The sequence below is a fragment of the Phalacrocorax aristotelis genome, chromosome 8 (genome assembly GCF_949628215.1).
Source record: "Phalacrocorax aristotelis chromosome 8, bGulAri2.1, whole genome shotgun sequence".
Lineage (NCBI taxonomy): Eukaryota > Metazoa > Chordata > Aves > Suliformes > Phalacrocoracidae > Phalacrocorax > Phalacrocorax aristotelis.
Window position 1 is genome coordinate 2,816,228 of NC_134283.1, and position 20,694 is coordinate 2,836,921.

A 20,694-nucleotide genomic window follows, 5' to 3' on the forward strand; every position below is an offset into this window, starting at 1 on the left:
CATCACCCTTATTTCATCGTGCTGAATGCCCTTCGTTCCCTTTGAGCCCCGAGCCCCGGGCGGTGTCTCCCTGGGGACGGGGACTTCGAGAGCAGCTGAGTGTCTTCTGCTGGAGGTGACCACCTGGCAAGAAACATGTCACTTCTCCGGACAATAAAAAACATCCCTGCAACTTATTAATCATTGGTGAAACACTGAATTATTTCACGGGGGTGCAAGTTAATAGTGGTTAATCCTCATTTTACTCTACCAAGGCATAGCTGTTCCCAGCTAAAGCTATGCTAAATTACGTGAATAATTTGATAAATATATTAACTGCCTAATGGCCCTGAAATGCATCTAATTGCAATTGCTATGGCGAGACAAGAAATGAATCTCAAAAAAGGAAGAACTCAATTTCTTACCATAGTTTAAAAATAAATGCTCTGAAGCGCCTGCTCTAATCTCGCCACTTCTGCTGAGTAATTTTCTCTATCACATCTTCGTGGGGAGCTGCTGCCGCCGGGACGTGCCTTCGCCCCCAGCCGTCGCCATGTCCCACCACGCCATGGTCTGGATACATGCGGGGCACGCCGGGAGCATGGGGACCGATGTCCCCATCGAAGCTCTTGCAGGGGAGGTAAATAGTAGCAAGGCTGCTTGGAAATGTCCTACAGAAGCAATTTCTCGATGGGAAATTGGTCTTCTAATGACTGGCAATTTTTTTTTTTATCATTTGCCACAGGAAATTCTGTTCGTGTTTTGGGACAATACTTGGATAGTTCAGTCTTAGTTTGTTCCCTGTGTCCCTGTTTGTCTGTGGGAGACTGAACCTCCCAGGATTTATCTGGGGCCCCTGAGCAATCCTCGTACTGGTGGGGAATTGTGGTGAAGGAGGAAGGGGGAGTTCCCCCCCTCCATTTTCATGTAGAATAACTGTCTCTGGGGAAAAATACAGACTGATTTTGTGGCTGTTGTTGAGACGTTCCTATTCCAGCCACCTTCCCATTTCACAGGTGGGAAACTGAGGCAGGGAGGAAATAAACAGCTTCGTATGAGAAAGCTGCAAAGCCAGTTATCGAAAGGGGCTCGCCCAAGACTTGGGGTGTCCCTGTTTGTCTCAGGCTGGAGGTGCAGGGACTTGAAAGCTTCCCACCAGCTCCAGTGGCTCCAAAGCCAATCTGGAGTGGCACTAACAGCCACAGCCTCACTACACTCACTGCTCCTGCATCTTAGCTCCAACCCCAATCTTCCCCGGCCCCCTGAGCCCCGTGACGGAGGCGAGAAAGCCCAATGATGCTCCAGCACCCTCACCCCAGAGACCACGTTATTAAGCACCCTCTCGTCCTAAATCTTTCCCACGCGAACCTGCAATGAGCTCAGCTAATTCTGCCTCTCCATGCGTTAATTCCCGAGGTTTTTGCAGCCCCCGGCTGGGGCTTGTGGATGAGCAGGGGCCAGCAGTGCTGGGGCACGGCTGCCCCTCCAGCCCAGCACCCTGCGGCGATGCAGGCATTTCCTTGTGGAGGAACTTGACAGATGCAGGGTGCCGTCTTGCCGGCTTTCGACACCCGAGGATGTGCAACAATTATTCTGAGCTAAAATTAGTCATGGAGCACGTGATGTTCCTGGAAGAACAGTTGTGAGAGCGCAAAGGAGGATGCAGAGCACCAAATCTGGATTTCCAGCAGGATTGAGGCAGCTGTGCCCGGCCGTGGCACCTTCAAAGCCAAGCACGTGCCCCCGGGTGCCGCGGTGCCCCTGATGACCCACGTATGGGTTTCGGGAGCGGTGCCGATCTGCCACCGATGCGCTGCCGTCGCATCGGGGGGGTCACTTCACCGGCACCAGCCAACCTGTGGGCTGACCCCGCTGGCAGCCACGGACAGGGGCGTCCGGCACAGCCGGGAACCGGGGAGGCATAACGCCAGCGAGCGTGATGGGGATGTGGAAGATCCCCGCCCCCAGCAGAGAGATGGAAAACCATAGCAGAGAGCGTGATGTAGGTGCTGAACAAAGATATTTTTTGCTTTTTCCAGGTAAAGGCCTTGCAGCAGTGCTGTGGCATGTCTGGGGTTGCTGGAGCCGGAGCCGGTGCCTGCCGGTCTGGAGTCTGTCTGTTTAAATAAGCGTGGCGCTGCGGGGATGCTCTGGGCCAGGACGCCTGCGGGGCTGGTGTTGAGGTGGGCATGAAAACCCCTGTGATGCTGTGAAGGTGGGTGGCACACAGCCCCCACGACGCTGTGCAAAGTGGGCACGGACAGCACCCACGATGCCGTGCAAGGCGGGCGCATAGAGCACCCCCAGCGCTGTGCAAGGGGTGCATGTAGAGCACTCGCGATGCCATGCAAGGGGGGGCACATCCAGCACCCACGATGCTGAGCAAGGGGGGGGGGGTGGCATGCAGCGCCTGCAGCACCGTGCCAGGTGGGCATGTACAGCCCGTGCAATGCTGTGCAGTGTGGCGGCAGCTCGCCCTGGCCATTTGCAACCTGAGGTTACAGGGTTGGGGGGGGGGGGCATGGCTGCTCACAGCTATTATCTGCCTGACTTGGTCCGCGAGTGCTCCCAGGTTTCCTGACATATCTTGGATGGTGTGTTTTTTAATGTGCTTTAAGTGGAAACTCCTTCCCCCCCCCTCCCCGGCTTCACTCACACACAACCCACCCAGACGTGAGCACTGGAAACACAAGCCCCAGCACAAGTCAAGCACCATGTCCCCGTCTAGAAGCTAGTAAAAAATGTATTACCTAAAAATATCTTTTCAAGAGGTGATTTAAAACAGCAAAGTCTCTTGGCAAGAGGATATGGAGATGAGGAACATCTCAGGGCTGAAGAAGCCCCTGGGACCACGTAGCCCTGCAAAAAAAAGCTCAGATCTCCGATATACAAATCGGGCCTCTGCAGGAGGAGAAATGCTGAGAGGTATTTGAACAGGGCTGCGCCTTCTTCCAGCGAGCAGAGCGCAGCGTGGGGGCTCAGCTGCAAGGGGCTCTGCCCCCCGAAAACGCCCATGCGCATGTAGCCGTGTCTCAGATGGGGCTCTGCTACATGCACCACCCCAGCTCAGGCAGGGCCACAGCCGGAGCCAGACCTGAACCCCGTCTGGCTCATCGCTGCCAAGCTGTGGGATGCCCCCAGCCACCCCCGCAGCCTCCGCGCCACGGTTAAGTGAGGACTCGTGCATGGGCTGGCTGGTCTAAAAGATGCAACGATCCCGTTTCCCTGGCCTGGGGAACGGCGCTGCCATCATGAGTCACCGACACCAGCCCCTGGAGCAATTAAGCTGAATGAGTAATCTTCGGTTACAGAGCTGGAAGGGGGAGAAAATAATGATAGATGCCTCCTAATGAGGGTTTGGTGCAGGAAAACTTTTGAATAAAACCATTCACATATATTAATTACTATGTTAATTATTGCTGTGGGGACTTGGAGCTTTCCACTCCCACTCGCAGCAGCCCCTCTCGCTCCTGGATAGGCACAGCCTTCACAGGGCAAATCCTCCCCGTGTATCCACCGGTTGCAGACCCCCTACCTAACCACGGCTTCGCTTCAGCTTCCTCCTCCCCGAGCCTTTGCTGAGCCCGAGCCTCTTGTCAGTGAGCAAAAAATTTGGACAAACCAGGAAGAAACATCAAAGGTGATGGAGGGAAGGAAGAGCCACCAGGCAAACCCCAAACGGGCATTTGTCTGACACCTTTGCACGCACACGTAACTGCTTTGCACACCCAGGTGAAGGATTAGGTGCCAACGCACGCTGCCCCGGCTCTGCCAGCCCAAGCGTTCACAAGGAATCAGGAACTAGGCTCTAAAAGCCACGGGGGTAAAATCAGTGACGACCTCTGGGGCCATTTCTGTTTGCATTTTGCTTTTGGAGCTCGTGTTGGGTTTTTCTGTGCAACCATCAAGGTCTATGAATTAAAAACATGGGGGTGTTTTGGTGTGAAAAGAGGAGATCCCTGTAATGACAGGCCTGCACGGAGGGAAAGTGCTGAATATTGAAAGTGTTGTGCTAAATCCTCCGAAAGCTGGCGTTACGGGGTGATTTCTCACCCCAAGAGTCCTGGTGAGGACCGGGAGCTACAGGCACAGACCGAGCCTCTGCGCAGGGCTCATTTTTGGTGGTTTCGGGTCTCTGCAGGGCCGAGCACGGCACGGGACAGAAGCCACGTCCGTGGGGCCGGCCGGCGCGGCAGCACGCACTGACCGTTTTCCCTGTGCTGGAAGGAAGGCGAAAACTCTTTGGCAGTGATCCTGGCGATCCGCGCTTCCTCCTGAGCTTTCTGCGCCGCCGTCACAGCCGCCTCCGCCTTGGCCCTGGAGTGAGAGGTCCTGCAAGGCAAGCAGAGAGACAAGGACCGCATTAGGCAGCTTCCCTCTGCAGACCGAGGCACGGAGAAACCCAAATTGCCCCCACGAAAACCCTTTGCTCCGGCCCCCTTTGCCCATGATGGAGGAGCTGCCGCCGGGAGCTGCGGCTTGTTGGGAAACGGGTGATGCTACATCGATAACACCTTCATGAACTGCTTCTCAGCCTGAAAATTCCCAGGCAATTTGGAAATGGGGATAGGATGCTTTGTTCCCTTGGGGATGCATCTGCCCGAAGCAGGCTGGTCCCCTCCATCACGCATCCCTCCACAGAGGACCCCAGCCTGGCAGCCGGCTGCAGCAACCTCTGTGTGCATCTCCCGTGAGCCTCTGGGCCTGAGGACCTCGATTTAAAGCCAGTGAGGTGTTTTTCTTTTTTAACCATAAACATTTGCTTTTGGATCAAAAAAGTGAAGATTTCCACCCCCGCCGCCACACATTTTGCGTAAAACGCTGGATGTAAATACAAGCGCGGTGTGTCACCGAGAGCAGAGGTAGGAGCGGGGGCTTGCCTCTTACACCCCTTAACGCACCTTTATTGGGGCATTTTCTTCCACACTGGGTGAGCAACTGTCCCCTGCACACACCCGTTACTGGCGACTCCCCAGACACTCGCGTTTAAAGGTGTTTCATCCCATCGCTCCGGTTTTACACCCTTTTATACGGCCCCTCCGCAGCGTTCCTGCGAGCATCCTTCAGAGGCTGGTTTGCCCCTTCCCCTTAGCTGAGCTATCGAGGCACTTTAAAAAAAATGCCTGTTCCTCCCCACGCTGATGCAGGCAGTGTTATAAATAGCTCAGCTGATTTCTTTTCCCTCCAAAATCAGGCCCTCCGTATCATCAGGCCCTTTAATCATTTTTTTTTTTTTTTCCTCCTTTCTGCCGCTCTCTGAATTCCCTCTAATTTTTTGACATCTGCTCGGAGAGGAGTGCCATTTCTGACAGGCTCCTATAAATGGAAAATAGGGCTAGTAATGTGCCTGGCATTGCATCGTGCAGCACAAGCCGGGGATAGGAAACCGGGTGTGCGTGCGTCTGTGTGCTGTCACCTCTCTGAGCCCCGGCGAGACGCCTGGTCCCTGCTCCCAGAGCCAACCTGTCACTTGTTTTCAAGTGCTGACAAGTTGTCTTTGCTCTAATAAATGCTTTATTTATATAAATTGGCTGCTTTGGAGTAGCCGAGGGAGCGGATATGACCTGATCTCCCTGAAGCTACCAAAGGTGGCGGAGGGACTGCGGCGGTGCTGCTGCAGGTCCCTCATGTCCTCCGTGACCGATGCAACCAAAAACTGGTTTCAAATGTTGGTTGTTTGGTTTTTTTTACCCTGCCTGGCTCCAGCGCTCACTCTGCTCCACACTCATGCAGGGTTGGAGGAGTGAACAAGCATGTTACAGCCCCATCCCCTGACAGACAGCCCAGTTCAGCTCTTTTAGGAGGAGCAAGGATGCTCCAAGCAGGAGCTGCAGTGAACGGCTGGGAGAGGAGGTGCAAACTGCTCCCATTTTTGGCACAAATGTGGCTGGTGGGAAAGGCTGGGGCGTGAGACCCACCGATCAGACCATGCCAGTGCCAAGAATCCTGCCACCTGAGGCTTAAAATTAAGATGCTGACTCTTTGAGGTTGTTAAAATGTCTGGCATCTTCCATGGGAGCTTCTCTGTGGTCTGGACGTCGGCTCCTGAAGATCCTGCATCCATCTAGCCCTCTGTTGTCTCCTCAGACTGGAAACTGTTCAGGAAAGGGACTGTCCCTCCCATACTGCAGCACATTTTTATAGCAGGCTGCTGGTCCCTTCTGACCTGATACAAAGGCTTAATAACGTCTGATAGTGTCTGGACCAAACTCAGCAGGCAGGATTACCCGCCGCCCCCCTAAACTCCTCCCCGGAGATGCAACTGGAGGCAGCTATCTGTCACTTCTTGCCAGGGACGGAGGCTGGGAGTGCTGAAAAGCAGCTTGTGCCACTTCCAAGGGTCCAGGGGACACACGAAGGCGTCTGCAGAGCGGGAGGTGACGCTGGAAGAGCATATGTGGAGCCACCACCCAAGCCATGCTCCCTCTCCAACATTCATCACCTCCCCTTTTTTTCACCAAAATGGGTCAAAATCACCATCCCTGGGGGACTGATGGATTTCCAGCCCTGGAAAACTCACTCCAGCATCTTCTGGACTAGTTCATCCCTGTGGAGTCCACCATCAGCCCAGGAAGAGCCACAACTAGGGGCTTTGGCCCAGAAAGAGTTAAAAATCAATCACATTAATTAAGCCACCTCTGATTTAAAATATACTCAATACCCACAAAGCGGATATAACATGGAGCGCTGCGCAGAGGCGCAGGCAGGCTTAATTGTTTGTAATGCTCTCTAAGATGCTTGGCGGAGCGGCGGCGGCGGAGTGAAAAGCAGAATTATGGTGATCTATACGTTGCATAATAAAATACATAAGTATTCCCAAATAAATGCAAGTAATCCAGTTAGTGTTCGCATGACTTTGTCACATACTAAATTTAACAGCTGTCTCCTTTATACATGCCTGCTGCTCGTGGCGTGCGCTAAATCTTAATTCCCCAGTTAATTGCTTGAGTTTATTTCCTTGTAAAGCGGGTCTTTCTCCCCAACACATAGACGGAGCCTGATCACTCTTCTCCTCCTGCCGTAAGCGCTGCCATAAATCTTTCCCGGACAGAGACGCCGTCCTGGAAACCGCAGTCAAAATAAGGTTGGATCCTTCCCTATGGATTCATCACAGCTGGGAGGGATGAAGCAGATCTTCTTGCATGGCTCCTTCGTTACCTCCCGTGGTGTTCTGCATCCTGTAACGAGCTCACCGGCTGAAAGCTGTTGTTTGCAAGAGCACGGTGCCCCTCTCGTCATGTCTGCGCTGATTAAAAGATGCACATCGGCTCAGAGGTGCTCGTCTGGGTTTCTTCTGCCATCGGTGGATGAGCAGGGGAGAAGAAGAGACGCATCCGGGGTGATGGAGATGGCCAGAGCTCGCTGAACATCAGCACGCGCAAGCGCAGAGGGACTTTTGAAGCTGGTTACACCCTCTAAATCTCATTTTAGTGCACTTGGTCGTCCAAGCTGAACTCGGGGAGGGTGTTTCAGCAAGGACGGGGCTGGGAAGAGCCAGAGGGTGATGGTAGGGGTGGTGTATAGCTCTCGAGACCCAAGGGTCCGGTTTGGGTTGGGGCAGGGAGTCCACACTGGGACTGGCTTGGGATATTTTATTTATTAATTTTTTGCCCAGCTGACTCACTCTTCTCAGAGGATGACTGGGCAAGTGGTCAAACTGGCAAGGAGAGCTGGCAGGAGGCAAGGAAAAATTGCAACCAAACAGATTTCTGTAAACCTTTGCAGATCTCTTGTGATTTGGCCAGGACTGACAGGACAAGGGATAATACCTGCAAGTGGTTTGTAATGCCAAGTTTATTAACGCTGGCTAATCTATAAGAAGCTGGAATAAACTGATTTGAAAGGAAGAACTTGGCTTTTTAGGAATGCCAACAGCGACTCCGGTCTGGCTTTGCAGGCGCAAGGAGCTTCTGCTGCATATCCGATGCTCGGGGCTGGTTTAGCCAAAAAGGGGTGAACTCTCAGTGAAATCTGTGGCACCTGATGGTCTCAGGAAGAAACGAAGCAAAATGAAAACCAGGCAAGGTTTGAGTGGTGTTCAGGTTACTGGACTACTTTGGCAGGACAACATGTGGGACAAACTGCTTAAAAACGAGGCTGGAAATTAGAGCAAGTTTACAGACCACCAGAAACATTTCTGGATGGAGACGGGTCTGTTCGGGAGCCGTAAGCATGATACCTGTAATTGCAGGGACGGCACCTGGTGCCACAAGTAACCTGTTTCATTTCTGAGTCCTTCACCCTCCACCCAACTTTCTCTGAGTGCTAAGGGCGAGCGGGATCCAGATGAGGGACTCACCACCCTTGCTCCTTTTTTTCTTGCATTCCCGTATGAGAAACAGGCTCTTCTTCGATAAAAACAGGTAACAGACTCTTTGAGCAAAAGCATGTCTGGGCCCAAGGAAGCTGTGTGCTGGGCGCAGGGGGAAATCCGCATTATTTGTGGCTTAAAGGTGGAAAAGCATCATATGTGCAAGATTTCTGGACAAGAAGGTCTGTTTTCCAAAATTCACATGGCAGCTCTTGCTGGGGGACTTCCGTTCTTGTGCAGGCAAACTCCTTGCTTCTCTGGCGTCCCTGTCAACCCAAAGCTCGGCCGAGGGGTCTCTTGCCTGGCAGGGTTTAAGCTTGACAGGGAAGTACAAAAATGCTGCTTTATTGCTTGTGTTTGTCGGGATCCTGCTGCAGGGCTAGAGCTCCCCAGCCCTCCTCCGTCCCATGCTGAGAGCTGATGGAAACCTCTCCTGAGCTGTCCAGATAGTCCCAACTCCTCCACAGGAGCACACACGAGATTGCAACAAGCCCTAAACCCTTTGCTCAATACCAAGCTCATTTCAACAGGACTATCAGGGTTTCATCTTTTCTACCTTGTTGGTATACCTACAAATCAACCCTCCTTCAAGGGAGCTCAAAAAAATCAAGCTCCTGGTAACTACAAAGGGGTTCTTTGTCTTCTCCCCCTTGTTTTGCCTTTGCTTAGGTCAGGTGGAGGGGCTGGAGTGACAGACAGACTGATCTGACTGTCCAGAGCTTAGAAATTAATTAAGAAAGCTGAGATAAAAAGGAAATTAGTAAAACTATTATTAAAGTCTTTTTGCATGCAGGTTTTTTAACTCCTCCTATGGAATAGAAGGGGAAAACATGCAAACCCGCCACGTGCCATCTTCACTGAAGGCTTGGCTTCAGCAGATGAGCGCTGCTGGCCCGCAGGCACTCGCAAGCGGTGAGGATGGGGTTAACCAGCCAGTGAGCTCATCCTGGGACATAATGAACAGCCTCAAGTTTTCCTAAGGGGCCAGGCTGGCTCCATTGGATTCGCTTTGTCTCTCAGGTCAATATGTAATCAGGCAGCTTTTTGGTTTTTTGAAATGCATCTTTATCTTCCTATAGGAGCGATGTTTTCTCCCCCCATCACAGACGTCCACGTATTTTTCAAATGGCGAAATTCAATTAAAACATGCACTAGCTGCAAGAAAATACTTCAGGAAAAATTCAAGGAGAGCATTTGCAGGGCATTTAAGACTCGGTGCTTTGCTCTCCCCTCCGCCTTTGCACTCGAAAAGCAGCGGCGGCTGCAGCTGGGCTGACTCAGGGGCGCACAGGGAAGCGTGGGGATGCGCTTTGTCCTGGAAAGGGATGGCTGGACAAGGAAAAGGAGTTTTTTTAGTCCAACCACCCCCCCGTGCAAAAACCAGGCTTGCAAGAGCACGAGCCCCTCAACTGCGTTGACTCGCCAGGGGTTATTTTACGCTCCCACCGGCACAGCGGAGAGCAGGATCCAGCCCTAACTGCATCAAGCCAAGACACACCAAGAAACACAAAGCAAAAGTCCCCGAGTGATCGATGCCAGTAACCGAAGCCCAGAGCCGAGGGGAGAGGGTGAGCGCTGATGCAACCCTCTCCCAAGGCTATCGCATCGCTCTGCACCCCGCAGTGAAGGACAGGCGCTTCCAGCTGCCGACCATGCCGGCGTGGGATCGATAGCTGCAGCCAGCACCAGGGATGGGGAGGCGGAAAGAGGCTCTGCCTGCTTGGGGCAGTATCTCAAACCCTGCCTGTAAGGAAGGGAGGCTTGGCTGGTCTTCATGCTCTCCTAGATGGGACAAATTGGGACTGAATTATTAATAGCCGCTGCAGACTGTCTGGCTTCTACCTCTGCGGGAGCATCTCTGATTTAGGGCAGAGCTGGGGAGGGCTGCAGCGCCCATCCTGCCTCCCTTTGCCCCTTGCATGGGCTTCGGCTCGGCAGCCTTCTTCGGGCACCGCATCCTGCATCCAGCACCTCTCTGGCCCCAAAAGTCTGCCACAATAACTGCAAGGGCTGGGGTAGGCGCGACCCAGGGCCAGGCTCTGTCTAGACATTTTCTTCAGGGAGTGGGGAGATGGCAGCAATTAACAACCTGTTTGTTATTTTCCCTATCTGGCATTTATTGCCCCGATAAAACCCACTCTTAATTCCAGCTTGACTCTTTTCACAGCTCTCCTGGCTTGGTTGTTATTGCACTAGGCTTTCCTCGAGTGATTTGTGAAGGCAGTAATACAGTGCCGGTACTCAGGGGGTGGAATATTAGACACACCAATTAGCTATCTGTGCATAAATTCCCATTTACCTGCTTATCGCAAGCATATTTGCCTTGCCCGCTTCCTCCGTCTGCTTTTTCCTCCACCCTCCCATCGCTGGAATTCTTAATCAAGAGAAAAAAGCAGCTAATGTGACCTCTGACATGACGTAATGCAGCCAAAAACGTCCGCTCTGGCTCTTTGCAGCCAGACAGAAAGCAGGTGCTGTGCATAGCAAAGAGAAAGCCTGGCTTCCCTGCGCCCGCTGCCAGACTTCTTGGCTCTGGATGGAGATTTTGGGGTGGGAGGATGGACCACCCCTGCCTGAGCTCTGCGTAGTGGCAGGGAGCGATGAGCGCCGGGAGGAGGAGGGGGAACCTCCCATCAGTGAGGCAGCAAGAGGGAAGGCTTGGGGATGGCTGGGATGGCACGGGGCAGAGGGGGTGGTTGTTGCAGGCTCTGAAAAAATTGCTCTGAATGCTATGTTTCAAGAGAAAAGTTCTGAATTAAAAATAAAAATAGTCAAACCCTTGAATCCTGAAAGAAATACCTCGATGCATGCATTTGTTATAGCCCAGGAAAGCGAAATACAGAGAAGCATGGAAAATGTTGTGGTCAAAAGCCCAAAACTGAGTTTCCCCGTGGTTTTACACCAGGAAATGTAACGTTACGGGGCGAAACCATTCCCAAGCCAGCTGGGAGACCTCATGGAGAGCAGGTGCCAATGGGGCACAGCACGCACGGGGTCTCCGAAATTCGCTGAAACGGGGATGGAGCCAGTTCCCATTTAGCTCGTTGCTCCAGGCACCTGTGCCAAACTCTTCTCTACCTTTTTATTTTTGGAGCTTACAAATGGAGAGTGAATTCACCATGGCGTCATTTGCCATTTTGCACTGAAATACCGTTTGGTTTTTAACCCGAGTAAGGAAAAAAAATATCCCAGGCTGTGTCCTTGCGTTTAAGTAGACAAAACGAGTTTTGCTGGAGAACTGAATTCACAACGTGTAATGGTGCAAGGTCATGGTGACTTGGGGGACAGGGACGAGCCACAATCAGATGTCACGCTCCCAAAATCCTGGCAGAAACGTGGCCCAAACCGCAGCAGGCAGCGAGTTGCATCGTGACCGTCTGGGCTGCTCCCACCCCCGCGCATCCCCCGGGACCCCGAGCCGGGTCCTTCCTGGTGGAGAAGGGTGAGAGCGGCTGAAGGGCCGTAACGCCGCCATCCTCTCCAGCTCACCTTACTGCCATCAACCCAAATCGGGGCTGCTCTGATTTGTTTATTTTACCCCTGTTGTTGCTAAACAAAAAATACCAGCCTTGGCACAAGAAAATCAAACTCTGTCGACTTCCAAGGGCTGGGCCAGGTGGAGCTGGTACCCAAAGGCACATCTGCCACCCTCAGCCGGGATACTGCCAGCATCTCCCTCTGGCCAAGGGGCATGCAGAATAAGCAGAGCCAGGCAGACCTGTGCATTTCCCTCCCAGTGGGTTTCCCTCCTAGTTTTTTGTCCCTGGCAAGGGCAAAGCCGATGGGCCTTTTGCACCAGAAACGATGTGCCAGGCTGCCCTGAGATGTTATTTACAGCTCGCAAGATAATTAACATCTGGAGAGGGAGTGTCATCTCCTGCCATCTGTCACTTAAAATGAAGCTACACAGGATGCAGGTGAGTGATGTGGCCAGGCAGTACCTGCCTGTCCCGGTGCTTCGGTGCCAGCCCAGACCTGTGTGCAGGAGCTGGGCTTTGCCTTGGGAAAAGGACAGCTTTGATGCCATCGTCCCCACTCCTGCCCCAGACTGTCCGGCCAAAGGAGGCGGGTTTGGCCTCGCTCCAGACCTGCCACTTTGCTGGCTCCGTGGAAAGGGCTCAAACACGGCCGCAATGGGCCACCCCGGGATGCAGCCGATCTTGGGGAACTCCCCTCCTCCAGACCAGACACAGAGGCAGCAAGAGCAAACTCCAGCTCCGGGGATGGAGTTTCCCCTTTTCTTATAAACTGGGGAAGGCATGAGAACATTTCAGCAATGCTGGGAGCGCCTGGAAAGTGATGGGTGGTGATGCAAAACCTGCAGGAACCTGCTCGGAGCAGGGTTTGGGAAAAGTTAGCTTCAAGGGAGGGAAAGGAGTGAGCAGGGGGGGGATCCTGCCTGCCTTCTAGCTGTCATGGTTTGGATGGGGCAGGTTTCCATGGTTTTACTGAATAATTGTCATGTCCATAACGGAAAAGGTGACTGCCCATTTGGATAGCGCGAGAGGAAATGGGAAACACTGGCGTCCTGCTCTTCCTCCCCTGCTCTCACAGAGTGCCAGCACATAGCTCTCCACGCACGCGTCCCAAAGGCACGACCACGCCACAAATGCTCCTCTAACCCTGTGCAAAAATAGCGCATTACAAACAGCCCTGCCACTTTCAGGCAGGAGCCAAAACAGGTTGGAAGAAATCACTAACAAACCTTGGAGAAGAAAAAACAAAGAAGAAAAAGCCCTAGAAAAAGCAAGCGAAGGCACAAAGTCTCCAAGGAACCTGGGCAGAGCTGGATCATCTGCACACTGCAGATCTATACTGTCTGTATTAAATGCAAAAACAGAACAGCAGAAAAGCCCTACATCAATGCCGCATTCGGGTGGAGATTTTTAAATGCACAACAGGCCAAGTTACAGCTCCCCGAGCAGCCATAACTCAGCCTGCTTGGACATGTGCAGCGTTGAGTTTGGCTGTACATGCTGCTGACTGTAATGACTTCAGGCTGGATCCTGCATTCCTTGCATTGCCCTGTCTCTGGGCAAGGCTGGCTCCGAAGGCGGCACCACCAAAACCCTCGTGAGCCTGTCCCTGCATGTTGGGGCTACTTGACATGCCGGGGAAATGCCAGGTTTTTGGTGGGAGGCTTGGCCGAGATGGGTCTGGATAGGTGGCTTGGTCTGACTTTACCCATCCTCCTGGATTTATTGAGGAAAGGAGGGTAGAGAGGTCGTCAGGACATGATCACCCCCTGTCCAGACACAAATTTGGAGCAACCTTAGGATGAACGAAGGCTGTTAGAAAAAGGCTGTCTCAGTGTGACCTGGAGGGTACCAGGTGCCTCCTCCTGCCATGACCTGCACCAGGCTACAGATCAAAAGGTGTGGATTTGGTGGACCCTCAGCATCCCACCCAGGCCTCCATCACCAGAAGGCTCCCCAAAAGAGCCCGTCCCTCCCTGTTTTTCACAGTGACCTCCTCGGTTGGCTGATGCCACGCATGGGATTGAAGAGTGGGGTGGAAACCTCAATGCCAAAGGTGCAAAATGCAGCACAGAAAGAGAAACTCAATGAGGCCATGGGCAAAAGGAGCCAAGGGAGCCTCTGGTCTGCCTCCAGCGAAGTCCTCAAATCCCTTTGAGGTGCCATCGGCACAGCCCAACCCCTTGGGAAGAGTTAGGGGCTTTTCCCTACAGCCACGGGGAAAGTGCTCAGACTGAGAGAATTTGGGGAGTTCAAGCAAAAAACTCCAGGTGAGGGAGGTGATGACAAGTAAGAAAAGTGGATCAGTCCATCTAATTTCAGTTTCATTTTGATGCTAAAAAAACCCAAGTCAAACCAAACTCTGAAGCACAACACAACAGAACCACAAGGAAGAGTCTTTTTTCCTTTCCTGACCCTTCGCCCTGTTCGGGTTTTGGCTGAAACGCACTGGCAGGTTCACAAGTTTTGGTCACCTCAAGCAAAACAGACATTCGGCAAATGAATGTTCCAGGCAATTTTTTTTCCTGCTGCTGGAGCCACAAAAGCCCAAAAGAGGCAGCACAACACTGAGCTCATGGTGCTCCTTTCCCCCGGTGACGGGCTTATGGACAGGGACAATCCATGACGTACCTCTGGCCATGTACCTTTTTAACCAGCCAACACCCAACAGCAACCTCCCCCGCCAATTCAGAGCAAACTGCAAAAAAACTTCATCCACAGTCAACGACAAACTCGTTTAACTGAATTTAATATTTTAGTTCCAGCACAGCCTGCACTCATGCCAAGACATGGAGCTGAAATGGCCTCAGAAGCGCTGACAGATGCTCTCCAGCTGTTGGAGGAGACGTGATTGATATCTAGCCTCGCCCTCCGGGACTTCTCTGCTGCCTCCAGCCCTGTGGGGTAGGAGAGAGGACTCTTTTCTGGGTGACATGACAGGGGTTTAAGGGATGGGTTAAACGAGTTCGGTCCTCTGAGTGATAGAAAACCATATTTCTACCACCAGGGCTCTAAGAGATACTTGGAAAGCAAATACATCCATGTCTCGCTCAACACAGCTGGGAGGAGGCTGATTCCCCACCTGGAGCGAGATGCTGGACGTGGGGACCACTCCGTGCACCTCTTGCCACATCCAGCCTCGCCAGGATGGGCCCAGTGATACTGGGGAAGCTTCTCTCTGCTGTAAGGGACAACTGGCCCCAAAGCAGCTAGTTGGAGAGAGCCACGTGTGGGACACGGCAGCTGCCACGTCCAGCTCCCACATCTGCACACCCAGGAGTGACGAGAAAATACTAACCCAGAGCAAAAATGTTCCCCAAGGAAAGCGTGCCACAGACAGCATCCCCTTAACCCCATTGCTTAACGCCGTCCTGGAAGGTGCTGAGTGGGGACGAGGACCTCGCCTGGCCATGCCCCAAACCTAGGGTACCACCATCCCCCAATGCAGACGAGCCCCGCGTAGTTTGGGTGGACGTAGACCTGCACAGAAATCTCAGCTGGAAACGGTACCCACCAAATCAGCCCTAATAAAAGCAACATCAGATGCTAAAATACTGCAGAAATATGTTCAGCGCCAGACTGCCGTCACCCGTCTCTGCAGCTCCAGCCCCCATGGGGAGGGGTGGAGGGGACAGGAGTGTTTGGTGAAATTTCTTGTTGTTTTGAACGCTGCCTGGGGCTGACCCGCCCCCGCGGCATCGTCGCCCAGTTCCCCGCATCCTCCGCAGCCCTGGTGGGTGCAGGCCGTGGGTAGAGGGGCTGGGGGTGTCCCCGGGGCTGTGCTCAGCCCTGGGCAGCCAGGCAGGGGTGGGCAGACCCGTCTGCAGTGTGAGTGCCAGCCGCAGCCCTGCCGACTGGGGGGGGGAATATATCATCCCAGTTGCCACAGCAACGAGCAGCTCCTGCCTGCCTCAAACTTCAGAGACCACCCAGGAGCCGCTTTCCCCATCCCCGCTGTCTGCAAGGGTCTCTTCCCTCTGTTGCCTGGGGGATTTTGAGCACCCAGGAGCCCAAAAGCCAGCCTGCACCCCTAAATATCCCACTTCTCATGAGGCTTCTCAAGAGGGGGGCCCATGCACGAGCTGCTGGGTCTGCAGTGGGGTTTGCCCGCTCAGCCCCGCTGCCTGCCTGCACCCAGCTTTCATCCTCAGCTGGTGGGTGCTGCTCATCCCAGTGCATCCCAAGCACCCTGCGGGATCCTCTGGGTGGGGTGCTGCCATCAGGGACCCCCTGAGGCAGCGGGTGCCCTTTCTGGTCCCCAAACACCAGCGTGCCCCGAGGCCAGCAGATGCCCCCCGGGTTTGCAGGTCTGTGCTGCCTCCAAGGCAAAGCCCGTGAAAATTTCCATTTAAGCAGCCAGCACCACAACAGGGGAAGGGACTCAGAGCCTGGCTCTGCCAGGCGAGAATCTGGGCTTTTAATTATTTATGCTTGAACTCCGTGCTATGGTGATGAGAGACAGATCAGACAGAGAGACACAGTCAGATAATGGAGAGAAGGCTGCAGCCTGCTTCCCCAGAGAGGCCGTTTATACAATTCAGGTGTGCTGGAGGGCTACCAGCCCCTGCCTGAGTCCTGCCCCACACCTCTCCCCTTGGAGACCCTCCACTTTCCCAGAGGGTTTGTCCCCAGGACCGAAGGTTGGGGAAGAGCTGCCACCTGCCTGTTTGAAGCTCCCCAGGGATCTTGTCGTGTTGGATGGGGACCGGCCGTGGCCACCTGCCAGCAGGGTGGCTGTGAGACATCCACCGTGGCCACTGTGTCCAGCTCTGAGCCTACAACCCTATATCTTCTCAAGAAGGGAGTCCAACCCTGAGGAACAGCTACTCAGGGTTCAGGGTGGCATCATCGAACCATCGAGGCTCATGAGGATGACACGAGGGGTGTCCACTGACCCAGCCTTGCTTGGGTTCACCATCTCCAGCAGGTTTTGCTTTGAGGATGGATACCAGATGTGCTTTAATTGAGCAGAATGAATTCAGCAAAACTCTATGGCCTGGTCCTGTGCTCACTTCTGCCGTCGAGGTCCATGAACGGGAGCCAGTGCTGCTGGCACGGAGCCCACCCAGTTCCCACCAGGGTGCACCCAGTCTCCCGTGCTACTCCTCATGCTGAACCAGGAAAACCAAGAGTGCCCAAATAATGTGCTGTGTCCCTGGAGGGCAATGCAAAGGGATGAGATGGGGCAGATTCGGGCCGTGGTTGCAGCGAGGCTCTGCTGTCCCTGTCGGCAGCGAGCAGGCAGCGAAGGGCTGCTGCCCACTGCTGAAAAGGGGCAGCGGAGCTGGGATAAAAGTGAAAAGAAGGTCTCAGCAGATGGTGGGCTGAGCACCGGACATGGCCACGTCACCACTGCAATGGGATTTTAGGGTGCTCAGCACCCTGAAGAATTGGGACCTTTCTTAGTCACAACTTTAAAGGGATAATCGGTCCGATCCACGGGTTAAATCCCCCTGGGATTTTCAGGGGGAAAATTCGCTTAGAAGGGTCTGCGGTCAAATCCTTTAATTTCCTGGATTAGGAAGCCAAGACAGCTTGTCATTTGTCCTGCGCTGGGGAGGTGACTGAAAGCTCATTGCTAGAGGCTTTTCAAACGAACGACAAGAGCACCAAGGGATCGGGGACCCCCATGGCAGTGCCAGTCCCCCCGACATCCCCATCTCTGGCTGTTGGGGGAAGTGATGCTCATGAATGCCAGCAAGGAAAATACTCAATATTTTTGTCTAGGTCTGCATGTTCATCTCGGTTGCTCTCCTGATATTGCTTTTGCCTCTCTCCGGGGAAGAAGGAGCTTCAGGCGGTACAGGAGCATGGGGGTGTTGGGGCTGTTGCTGCAGGGAAGCAGGTGGGTGGGTGGCTGGGGCAGGAGCAATGCAGCTGGCAGGAACGCCTGCCAGTAAACCCAAAACGGGAGCTGGGAGAGGAAAAAAGCATGCAGGCCTCTCTTGAGAGATGGGAAGGCAGCGTAGCTGTAGTGTGGGGACCCCAAACCTTCCCCATGGCTCTCCTCTGCTATCAAAGCTTCGGTGTGCTGCAGCATCGGGGTGCAGCTTGGGAGCGGGCAGGGACATGGCGCAGCAGCTCCCACCAACGCGGCCGGGGGCTTTAGGGTGGCAGGACATGGCAGCAAGGGGCTGGGATGCTACAGTCAGCATCCCCCGCATCTAGCCCTTGGGCTTGGCTGCAGGTGTGCATGTAGCCCCACCAGTCTCCTTGCACCCCATGGAGGGTGAGGATGAGGATGGAGGAGAGCGACAGGGCTGCGAGCCAGCCCGCCTGCCAGGCAGCTGCGCAGGCTGGGGGAGGATCTCTCCCTTCCCTCCTGAAGATCACTGAGAAAAGCAACGCTGCAGTTTCTGCTCGTTGAATAGGAAAAGCAGCAGAAAGGAAAATCAGGGGCTGGCTTTTGTTGTGGTGGTTGGCTTTTCATTTTATTTTTTTTGCTCTCTGATGAAGAGCTGCTCCACCCGAAAGCTAGTGGGCGACAGCACCCCACTCCCCTCCTGCTGGCATCAGCATAGAGGAGAAGAGGCTTCACCATCCTCTTCTTCAGCTCATTCCTTCTTCCCTGTGCTATGCTGGCAGTCAGGGCAGACAGGAGGTTAATGTGTTAGTGGGGGGATCTAGCACAGCTCGGGAGGCTGAAATCATCCCGCACCAGCTCCCAAGAAGGGCTGATTCTGCAGCAGGGCCAGCCCTAGCAGGACGGCAGCACCAGCCGCTCAGCCCATGCACAAAGCTGGTAAAAGGCTTGGATTAGAAACGAGGCAGATGATCCGGGCTGTGATGGGCTGCCACATAATGCCAGGGAGGAGGAGGAGGAGGAGGAGGAGGAGGAGGAGGACGAGGCAGCCTCCCCTTCAGCCCCTTGCGCTGCCCTCCGCCTCCTGTCCAGCTCTCCGGGGCAGCCCCTTCCCGTGGAAGCGGCGGCTGCCAGGAGTGAATCACCCTCCCATCCTTCCTGCCTCGCTGCCAGCCGGTGCCATCCCTGCCCGTTTCCATCTGGTCCCACTGCAAAAGCAACCGCCGAGCAGGCACCGGCACATCGCGCCCCGGCACCAGCACAGGTCTCCCATCCCGGCTATGCCGCCAGGCATTTCGCTTCCTCCCGCACCCCAAGAACCGTCTCCTGCTTCTCTCTACAGCAAAACCATCCCCTCCAGCTGCGCTCTGCTGCAGGCCTGCCGCAACACGGACCGTGCCTGCCAGGACCGCACGGATTTCGGAGACCTTCCCCGACGAGCGCAGGGAGGAGGAGGGCAGAGCTGGCTGGGGTCACGGTGAATCCAACGGGCTGCGAATCTCCGCACTGCCCCTGTTACTTCATCACGACCTAGCAATGTTGGAAATGATTAAACGAAAGCTCGCTGCACACCCGGGCCACGGAGCCGGGGTGTTTTCGTTCATATTCAGTTCGGTGGACAGGGAAAACAGTGGGAGCCACCAAGTTGGGAGCAGCATTTGTGAAGGCTGGGAGAGCAGTAAAGGGAGAGGGACTAGAGAAACCCATGCCGAGCTGCTCTCCTAGAAGCTAAAAAAGACCCTGCTGAGGTTTTTCCAGTTGGATTACTTTGTAAAGCATCACTCCTATGAAAGGCACTTAATTTTCCAGCCTGTTCACGTCTGTGCACGGATGTGCCCCTCCACCTCTGCACCGTGGCAGTCGGGGACACGCAGAGCTGGACCTGCGTGAGCTAGTCCTGACTTTTGACACAGCCGCAAAAGGGCTTAACGCTGTAAGTCCTGTCTGAGCAGGAAGTTATTAAATTGGCATTGTAGGAGGACTTAAACAGTCACGGTGCAGACAGCGGGTCTCGCAAGAGCTGGCAATGGGTAAGGACACGATGCTCCGGGATGCCATCCGGAGATCCGCTGTTCCTCGAGTGTCCTGGACTAGAGGTGGAAATTGTGCTTGCCGTGAGTCAGAGGCACCCGTGTCATCGCAGCTGACACCGACACACGAAAGGGAGGGATAACAGCTGATCCTAATCTCTGCTGCCGCGGTATCGCCTGACCCCTGTCAACACGCCGGAGCTTGTGCCCGGGCAGGAGGAGGGGAGGGAGGTGGCAGAGGGAAGGAGCTGGCAGGGAGGAAAGTCGGCGTGCTCTGCCGCAGCCCTGCTCAGCTCGCTGTCAATGGTAAAGCCCGTCGGAGGCTGCCAGCCCTGGGCTTTGCTCCTCTCTGCATTGCACAGGGGCTGTCTGGGAGGGAAGGAGGGCAGGAAGGAGACAGAAAATGCTGCTATAAAGAGAATTACCTCCTGCCCCAGCTGATTTTTAGCCTTCGAGTCACCCCCATCCATCCCCCCTGTGTTTTTCTCCCTGTTGCTCTGCCCTCTGCGCTCCTCGAGGAGAGGATGGAGAGACTGGGAAGGGATGGAGGGGTCACGCTTTCCCTGCATGAGACCCAGCAGGTACCAGATGATGCCATCACTGACCCCATCAGTCCCCAACTAATGGGCAGAGATGATTTCTGTACAGCCCCAAGCTCCATCCAGCAAACACCAACCACAGGGAGCTGCAGATGCTGAACTCTTGCATGGCCTCAGCAGGGAAAGGGGCAGCGCTTCTTCAAAGGGCCATAAGTAGAGGAAACCAACCCCTCCCCAGACTCAGGGCTGCCCAAAAAGGGGCTGGACAAGGTGGTGGGAGGCCCTGACAGACTTGGTCTGATCCCTGAAGCATTCGCTCAGCCCCTTCAGCTGTGACCCATTTTGGCTTCAGTCTGCTGCCCGCTTGTCCCCACCATCCTGACCCGAGGAAGGGGACACGTAACCCTTTTGGGGGCACAGCATTCCCCTTAACTCACATCCCTCCTCCTCCCCCTTCTCCATCCGCAGCAAAAGCCCCTCCGGCAGCACGAGGCCAGGATTAGGGCGAGACTAATGCAGGAGCCCTGCAGCTACCTTCCCCAGGCATCAGAAAAGC

At 54.3% G+C, this 20,694-nt stretch overlaps 1 protein-coding gene across 1 annotated transcript in view; it reads right to left on the bottom strand.

Moving 5' to 3' along the window:
- Positions 1 to 20,694, bottom strand: part of JPH3 (junctophilin 3) — a 57,941-nt gene that overhangs the window by 15,210 nt on the left and 22,037 nt on the right. The window contains exon 3 of the mRNA XM_075101200.1: positions 4,187 to 4,311. Coding sequence (XP_074957301.1) covers positions 4,187 to 4,311 — 125 coding nt within the window. The remainder of the gene's footprint in view (positions 1 to 4,186; positions 4,312 to 20,694) is intronic.